Here is a 9,062-nt window from a genome sequence, read left to right on the forward strand (position 1 = left end):
TCTATTGAGATTAGCCTAGTGGTTTTTTGGACGGGGCGTTCAAGAAAATGCCTCTGCATTTTTAGTTGTGACAAAAATACAAGTAATATACCACGTGTTTTAAAAAAAATGATGAGAATTCTTTTTTTTTAAGTTATTAACATTTTAACACATATATCTCACTATTTATTTAGTAAGACATGATATACCATCCCGTATACCGCTGAAAGATCTCTCCTACCCAGCTGACATGGGGTCCCAACTAATACGTAGTTGACACCTATAAATCTTGTTCTTTCAAAAGAAGAAAATATCACCTGTGTTATTTAAGTTAAATATGGTTTATCTTTAACATTCTGCCGTTTGATTGGTCCAACCAGCCTACCGTGCTCAATACGAAGACAAGACGCCATCTAGGGCCATAACAAGATGCCCTCGTACTGTCTGCCGTTTGATCCAATCAGCCCACCGTGCTTAATACGAAGACAAGACGCCATCTGGGGCCACAATAAGATGCCCTCGTACTGTCCAGGTTTTTCATAAAAAAAAAAAAAAAATTATATATATATATATATATTAGGATCAAACTTTAGGATTGTTTTTTGTGGGAAGTGATCTGGTTATCTTTATATATAAAGCCAAAAAAAAAATTTTGGGGTCACAAACTTCATTAAAAAGTTTTGGACAAAAATACCTCTAAAACAAAAAATTTCAAAAGCTAACAAAATAATACAAGGGTTTTTTCGTCATTTTAACAGTATTTTTTTTAATAATTAATTCTTTTTATACAATTTTTTTTAATTAGTACCTTACAATAGGCTAACAATAATGTGATTCAACCAGTTATTCATTAAATTTTATTTTTTCTATTTTTAAACACTTTCAAAACATCTTAAGAGGTGTATAATGCCGGTTATAAAAAAAGTCTTTCGCACGCACATAATAATGTGATTAAATTAGTTGTCAATTTTGTTTTTAACAAATGATATTATCTACACTAAGAGGGAGGGAGTGAACTTAGCCTCATAATGAGCTAACAATAATGTGATTCAATCAATTGTTTATTAAATATTATTTTCTCTATTCTTAATGTAAATTCAATAGAATGTAAATGGAAATTAAAAGACCGATTTTGTTATGTAAATTCAACTGTTTTGATTGGTTTGTAATAAGTTTTATCTTACATTTAAAACATGTAAATCATAAGTAGCACACTATGTGAGCTCGTATACTGCTGGGTGACGTCCCATTCTCCAAATAAACTGAGGTTCTCCATGTCAGCCTAAGAAAAAGATGGGGAAGAGCCGGCTGGATCAACCTAACAGTAAGAAAGATAGGAACCGTTGGATCAATCTTACGGTTCAAGTTTAAAAACATAAAAAATTTCAGCATTTATTTAATTTAGACTTAACCATGGTTAAAACTTGAATGAAAAATACCACGTGATATCATTTGAAAAAAACATAGGACTAGTGTTGATCTTTTATTTGTGGAGAACAACGGCTGGTCAATCTGGAGTTTTGAAATGGCAGTATTTTTGCTTAGCACATGCTCATTACTATATTTATTACCGTTAGATGAGTTTAAGTTTTAAGATTTGTTTTTTTTTTCTTGTAAAAAAGAGAACAACTAATGGCAAGTCAGGATTATCAATCTCTTTTAGACCCGAATAAGCTATAGAGAATTTTATCATGTCCGTAGTCATAATCAAGTAAATTAAGAGAGGCCATTTCTAGGTAAGAGTTTGACCATGAAATGCCATTTCTAGGTAAGTGATTAACCATTTCTAGGTAAGTGATTAATGATAAATGACAATGACAATTAAGGATTAGGAAACAACAATAATTCAATTGATTAATGATAAATGACAATGACAATGACAATTAAGGATTAGGAAACAACAATAATGCAATCAACGATGACACAAAATATAGACTAGAAAAAATTGTAGAAATAGTTTCTCCAATGGTTCTCAATTAAAAATCATGATCATTTGATCTTTGAACTCATCAAAACAAGTAGTTATAATCATTTTCGTCTAATCTGTCTAAATTTAATGAAGATGATTCATGTTGGAAGGACAATTGCCTACAAGTAGATTAAAGTTGATGAACCATTTTCTCCTATTGAGATTAAAGTTGATGAACAACTGCTACAATTTTTCTCATTTGATCTTTCATATTTCCATTGATTCAGCTTCACGTGCATGTCATGAGACTCATTTTGACAAAAGTTTTTATTGAGTTGGTAAAAAATATCATAATTTCATATTTTGATGAGCTAATAGATTAATGACCTTGAATTTTTTTATTGAAGTACTATTACTCCAATGAAGTTAGAGTTAAAGTTAAAATCAAAGTCAAAAGAGGGTTGCTACAATTTCATCCGCAGAATATAACAACTAATAGTGTCTGTTGTCCTTACTGGCCGACTTCGGAATTCTTAAAAGTCCTCGCCTCCCGCATCGGAAGCAAGCAAACAGGGAAGGAAAAAGAATTGGAGAAAAAAGCAGAAGCAGAATGGCTGAGGAGGAAGTCCAAATTCCGAGAGTGAAACTAGGAACTCAGGGATTTGAGGTAAAACCCCTATCACTTCCATTCTTTTAACTTTCAATCAACACGACGAAATGAAGAAATCTTGCTTAGATTGTGTTTCTCTAAGCTTTCGATAGCGTTAATAGGTTTATGGCTAGTCGTTAGAGTATGAGAATCGGTGGATCAATCCCCGCGCATAAACATGATTGCTTTTTGCCACTGTAGGGAAGCGCCATCTCCGAAATTTTATTCCTTGTCGAGTAAATAGAGATACTTTCATGAACCCTTTCGTGTTCGAAACGATCGATCATCGAGTATAAAGAGAGCAATTTTCAGCAAGAAGAACTTGTTCTTTCACAGTTAATGGTTATAATACCAGAAAATAAATTGACTTTCACATAACTAAGTCACCTACCTCATCATCCGCAACAAACCATCAGAATTTTCACTCAAAACACAAAACTAGACATTCGGAAAAAGTACCGATCATCACTGCTGCTGCTGGTTCTGAGGATTGGGCGGAGAGGAGGCATGCCGGGATGGGGAGGACCATAAATTGGAACTCCACCGGGCAGAGGAGGCAATCCCGGGCAGGGAGGCGGAGGTCCTCTCATCATCTGCGGTGGAGGCGCCATCGGCCTCTGTCGACGATGGATCGCGAAAGGTCCCCAAAAATCCCTACTGAGCGTGTGTCTAGCACTATTTTAATGTTTTGGTGTGCCGGGAATACAGGAAGGTGTCTGTCCAGCACTGTTTTAATTTTTTGGTCCTGGTCTTAGTTTTCTTAACAAACTTGGGCTCGTGTCCTACTCGGAAGACATATTTACTTGGATGTTGAAATTATTTAGTAAGATACTATAATTATTTCAAGTCCCAACTTTCATGTGTTTACTAAGACGTATGGTATAAAAATTGTGAATATCACATTAAGATTTGTAGCGCGTGCTTGAAAAATCAAGAATTATATTGATAAGGTGCTAGACTCCTAGTTAATATGATTTCATACTTACACTTCATGAATTCACGACTTCCTTCATTTTAAGTAAGTAAACATACCATTAATTATTGGGATTTTTTTTTTTTTTGGGTGTATTACGATCACATTGTCAAAGGTGGACTAGTAATATACACGATTGTGTGACGGTCACGCCTTCAAAGATGGATTGGTAATAAGTCTCGTTGTGTGGCGGTCACACTGTCAAGTGTCAAGGATGGTTAGTAATAAACGTGGTTGCGTGACGGTCACGCCGTCAAGGGTGACTGGTCATACTGAAAAATTCCTTGAATTGCTGTAAATAGTAGTTTCTGTGTATTTCATTTCATTTGTTGTTGTGCAGGTTTCCCAGTTGGGATTTGGGTGCATGGGGCTTTCTGGAATCTACAATGATCCAGTACCTGAAGAGGTTGGCATATCAATCATCAAGTACGCATTCGACAAGGGAATCACATTCTTTGATACAGCAGATGTTTATGGATCCCATACTAATGAGGTTTTGATTGGAAAGGTAAAGTCTTCTACTTCAAAATCCTAAAATATAAGGTGAAAAATCATCAGTTCTTAGGATGTTGCTTCAACGAAATCTCATTCAAAACGTTATTAGCTCATTTTTCCTGTCTTTGTTAACTTTCCTTGCAAGTTTGCATGCTGTTTACGATTTAAAGTTTTTCAGGCATTGAAGGAATTGCCTCGAGACCAGATTCAGTTGGCTACGAAGTTTGGTATTGCAGGATTCGATTCTAATGGCGTTGTAGTAAATGGCACTCCTGAGTATGTCCGTTCGTGTTGCGATGCTAGCCTGAAGCGCCTTGGTGTGGACTACATCGATCTTTACTATCAGCACCGCGTGGATACATCCATCCCCATTGAGGATACTGTAAGCGTTAACCCTTTTTCACTCAACAAAATATATTTGAAGTTGAAGATTTCTTATTTTATAACTATTAGTACTTGCTATTGTGGTATAAGGGTAGATGGAGGAACTGAAGAAGCTGGTGGATGAGGGGAAAATAAAGTACATTGGATTGTCTGAAGCTAGTCCAGACACAATAAGGAGGGCAAATGCAGTTCATCCCATTGCTGCTATACAAATGGAGTGGTCGCTTTGGACTCGTGGAATTGAGGAAGAAATTGTCCCACTTTGCAGGTAACCCTCCTCATCTTACTATCCGATTTGAAAATCCTGTGCAAAAATCATAATTATGCATTGATAGGTGTTTTCGGAAACCCTAGTACATCAACAGCATATGGCATTGGTTGCGTTTAATGAAACTAAAACGATCAAATTATCACTCAAAACAGAGGAGAAAAGAGAGAGAGAAGGGGGGTGGTTTGAATTCGATGTTATATATACAATATGTGCATAATGGCTAGCATATTAGCTTGTTGGTGCATTACATTTTTTCTGTCTGCATTAACTTGCCCTAGAACGAAGATGTTAGCATCTATTTTTACCATCTTTTCACACGCTACATGTATTCGCTTCCCCCCTTTGTATGTATGACAAGAATTGTGCTGTCCTTGTTGAACATTAGGGAACTAGGAATTGGGATAGTGCCATACGGCCCTCTCGGTTCTGGATTCTTCGGTGGCAAGGCAGTTGTGGAGAGTCTACCTGCAAGTAGTCTTCTGGTAATCTATGTCACAGAATTTATGTATGAAGCTCTTTCGTTCTAATTATTATATGATTTGACGAATCAATCTTGCTCTCAGTATGGGCATCCTCGTTTCCAAGGAGACAACCTTGAGAAGAACAAGATTATATATGGTAGAATACAAAAGTTGGCTGAAAAGCATAGATGCAGCACTGCACAACTTTCACTTGCCTGGATTCGTCGTCAAGGCGATGATGTGGTACCTATCCCCGGTGCGTGCCCCTTACCTTCCCGATGTAGCCTCTAGGGTTTAGGGTATTTGATGAGTTTTACTAATGCAATGAAGTAGAAACATTGCTGGATTTTTTTTTTCCAGTTGCTGACTTTCCCTTGTGTTTTCTTGTAGGGACAACTAAGGTGAAAAATCTTGATGATAATACTGGATCCCTTAAAGTGAGGCTCACAAAAGAAGATGTAAAAGAGATTTCAGATATGATACCACTGGATGCGGCGGCGGGGAATAATGTACCTGAAATTTTCATCCCCTGCTCTTGGAAGTTCGCAGATACACCGCAAAGAGATGGAGGAAGACCATCTTAAATGTTCGTGTATGTGATCGGGTCTGCGCATTTCGTGTAAGAATTTTTACTATGCAGCTAATATTTGTAAGAAATTGAAATGCTGTAAGGTGTTTATGTTTGTTTGGTTCTGATTGTTGTTAGAAAGTGCAACTAAAGTTCCAATTGCTGCACGGTTTGAGAACCTTTGGTGAATGCTGCCCAGTTCTGTTGGATGCTTAAGCCTTTTTTTTTTTTTTGGTACTAATAAAAACTGTTCTCAGTTAATTGTGTGCTGATTTAAGCTTAATTTCGTACACTTTTTAATCACATTTCATGTTTCACGTATCAAATGATTTTCTACATCTTTTATGAACTAGATAAACAAGAAGGGAAAAACTAGAGAAAAAAATGTCAAAAAAAAAGCAAAACGAAATAAAACTAAAACGTGTAACTTACCAGTAACGAAAGATGAGTCGGTAGAGTTGCCCTACTAGGACAATTGCGTGAAGTTGAGAGAATCAACACAGATAATATCAGAAATGCGTTGCAGATGACGTGATTAGCGTGTCCCAGCCTCAGTTTTTCTTTGATAGTTGTGGCGAGCCCGTTGAGTCAGTGGGGAAATTTGCAGACACACCAGCAAAAGAATGCAACAGACCATCTTAAATGTTTGAACACACAATCGAATCTGCACAGTTGCTGTGAGAAAATTGCAACGCAATCGAAGTCTTTGAAGCAGTTATGGATATTTCAACATCATAATAAGATCATTCCTAGGCGTAATTTCCTTTTCGAAATTGTAACGCTCATGGACAGACACAAAGATCCGGGGACTACTTATCCTGGAAACTGCTGCTATGAAAATTTCCGTTTTCTTATCATATTATACTGGACTCATACAGGGCAGGCACAGAGAGATTATTTTAACATTTCACGCACTTAGAATATGGTTTTTGTTGAAATATCTTTCATCGATCGTATTCATGAGAAAAGAAGAGTTTAAATATCTTAACCACTTCTAAACTAATACAAATGCCTTTTGTGATAAAACCCTAAACTTAATGGGTTGTGCACATGGTAATTAACAATGTGTTATTCGAAGTGGACCATTGACCCGTCTTTTTGATAATTTCACCGTTTTAATATAATTTAGGACTCTAACAAACTTCCAAATAATATTTGGTATAAAATACTCAGAATTTCTAACTCTCTCTTCATTGAAACTTTGGAGTTTTTTTTTTCCCTTGCTTACAAATTGGAATAAAACTGTAATTATTGAGGTATTTTTTTTAATTGCTAAAAAATTGGATACTTTTTTCATTCAGTTTTCAAATACATTTAATACAAATTTAACTTTAAAAAGGTCAAAAAAAGAAGGGGTAATCATCCTTTTATAAATTGCTGTATTATACTTTGTACCTCATATTTTCAATACAAATTTAACTTTTGGTCTCAAATCTTTCATTGGCAACCATTTTTTTTTAAAAGAAAATTAACAAAAAAAGGCTTGAAAATTTTGAATTTTAATGATAAGAACAAATAAAGAGTAAAGTAAATAGTACCAATATTGACTTTTTAGTGTAAAAATATAGTTTTTCGTTAAAGACAACAGTATTGAAAACTTTTCGTTAAAGTTCCTTTTTTTTTTTTTTTTTTTCCAAAGGTTGTACTGCAGTAATGTATTTCAAAATATCTTGCAATCTGACAATTAGCTTTGTATGATTTCTTTTAAAATGTTTAAAAATTGTTGATAAGCACATATTGTCAAGAAATGGGTCTTTTTTCCGGGATATGTAAATTATTAGCTGTGAGAATGTTGTTATTCTTATCATGCTGATAATCTTCTCTGTAAATTTTTGCATTGCCGCCTTCATAACAGATAATTAGAAATTAAATTTAGCTTCAAAATTATTTATTAAACAAATTAAATTGCAATTGGAGTAAACGGAAGATTTATAATATCCCACCTTGAAAGGCTCATTGTCCTTCGAAAAGCGATTCCGGAGATATATTTCAGCCGAACTGGGAATCCCCTGTTTCAGAAACAGAACAAAAACCAGATAGGCCTGCTTGTTGCACCAGCTTGATGAACTTGACCAGATCATATCCGTCCTCAAAATAATACTGCAAATTTGAAATGATAAAAAACCAATGAATTAGCATAAATATATTTGCATTAGAGAGGGCAAAGAAAATGTAAATTTGAATGGCTGATTGCATTACTTTTCCCGGAGAATGTTCATGGCCATTCCAAAACACAAAGGATGACAATCCCAAAACACAGAAGTCAGAAAAACCTGAAAATATCCCACACAATCCCAAATTTTGGAACTGCTTTAAGCCAACTTACCGTGAAATTACAGTCGCTTGAGAAATCTTCTTCAAATCAAGACGGAACAGGTATTGCAGACTGCGTTTTTTGGAAATCACTAAAAAAACTGGAATTTGGTGGTTCTCGGTTTTGTCGAGAGGGAGAAGGAGAGTTGCAGAGGGGGGACAGATGCGAGAGGCAGAGAGTGGCGAGGGATGGAGAGATTTTTTAATATGATCAAAACACAAGATGATATATCACGTGTCATTATACAATATATACGATATATGTATTAAAATATTAATAATTTAAAAATTAAAATTTCTAACCCTGTATAAAAACACATAAGTACCATTCATATTTCGATTACAATGAAAAATTTCTTCGATGGATAAGAGAAAGTGATAGTGTTGGGAGATGGGGGAGTCTTAGCCCCAGTTTGGGGTTGAGGTGCTTTTTAAAAAAGCTACCATGAAAAAAAGCTGGTAAGAATTTTGATGTTTGGTAAACATCCCAAAATAGCTTAATTTCAAAGTTTCACATGAAAAAAAGCCAAAAAGTGGAAGCTGCATTTTGCAGCTTCCAGAAGCCGCTTATTTTTTCCAAAACGCGGAGCTACAGTACCCATTAATGAATTTTTTCAATTTACCAAAACTGCCCCCTCCTTTCTCCTTTCTCCTTCTCCCGATCCTACACTCTGCACTCTCTCTTTCTCTATCACAAAAAACCCTCTTCCCTCCCGCCGCTGCACCTCTTCCTCCTCCTCTTTTTCGTTTCTCTCCGCACAACCGCCGTCGCTGCACCTCTTTCTCCAACGCCACACCACAGCTTTAAGCCTAAGCACTTCTGTGCCCTCTCCTAGAAAGTCCTCGAGCCCTCAATTCCAAAATAAATACAAAGTTTTAGCTCGCTCCAATTACCCGCAGCTCCAGCACCCGCTCCATGCCGTTTTCTTTGAGGCAAAACAAAATAAATACAAAGTTTCAAACTTTAAAAAATAAGAAGGAGGCCAGAGTAATTTGAGGTGGATCGGAAGAAAAAAGGAAGATGGGAGAAGACAGAGGTACAGAGAAAAGAGAGGTTTAG

The 9,062-nt window shown here is 35.9% G+C and overlaps 1 protein-coding gene and 1 long non-coding RNA gene across 5 annotated transcripts; one reads left to right on the top strand and one right to left on the bottom strand.

Annotated features, from left to right (window-relative positions):
- Positions 1-1,109: 1,109 nt before the first annotated feature.
- On the bottom strand, positions 1,110-8,257 carry LOC137745024 (uncharacterized). Of its 4 annotated transcripts, none has more exons than XR_015954182.1 (4): positions 8,016-8,257; positions 7,633-7,789; positions 6,122-7,533; positions 1,110-1,297 (listed from the first exon to the last, which is right to left on the bottom strand). It is a non-coding gene; the product is annotated as an uncharacterized LOC137745024 (long non-coding RNA). The 4 variants fall into 4 exon arrangements; XR_015954179.1 differs by lacking the exon at positions 1,110-1,297 and adding an exon at positions 4,419-4,693; XR_011069640.2 differs by lacking the exon at positions 1,110-1,297 and adding an exon at positions 4,839-5,727.
- Positions 2,297-5,950, top strand: LOC137745023 (perakine reductase). Its single transcript, XM_068484875.2, has 7 exons — positions 2,297-2,555; positions 3,851-4,018; positions 4,184-4,387; positions 4,485-4,657; positions 5,046-5,142; positions 5,224-5,377; positions 5,512-5,950. Exons 1-7 carry the CDS (start codon positions 2,499-2,501, stop codon positions 5,703-5,705), a joined length of 1,047 nt encoding a protein of 348 aa, XP_068340976.1. The 5' UTR covers positions 2,297-2,498; the 3' UTR covers positions 5,706-5,950.
- Positions 8,258-9,062: the final 805 nt, after the last annotated feature.

Source organism: Pyrus communis, chromosome 12, assembly GCF_041283825.1.
Source record: "Pyrus communis isolate YQ-2024b chromosome 12, ASM4128382v1, whole genome shotgun sequence".
Classification (NCBI taxonomy): domain Eukaryota; kingdom Viridiplantae; phylum Streptophyta; class Magnoliopsida; order Rosales; family Rosaceae; genus Pyrus; species Pyrus communis.

Coding starts and splice junctions, on each gene's coding strand:
- LOC137745023 (XM_068484875.2), top strand. CDS start 2,499: ATGGCTGAGGAGGAAGTCCAAATTCCGAGAGTGAAACTAGGAACTCAG. Junction 4,658..5,045: donor GAAATTGTCCCACTTTGCAG/GTAACCCTCCTC, acceptor GTTGAACATTAG/GGAACTAGGAATTGGGATAG. Junction 5,143..5,223: donor TACCTGCAAGTAGTCTTCTG/GTAATCTATGTC, acceptor TCTTGCTCTCAG/TATGGGCATCCTCGTTTCCA.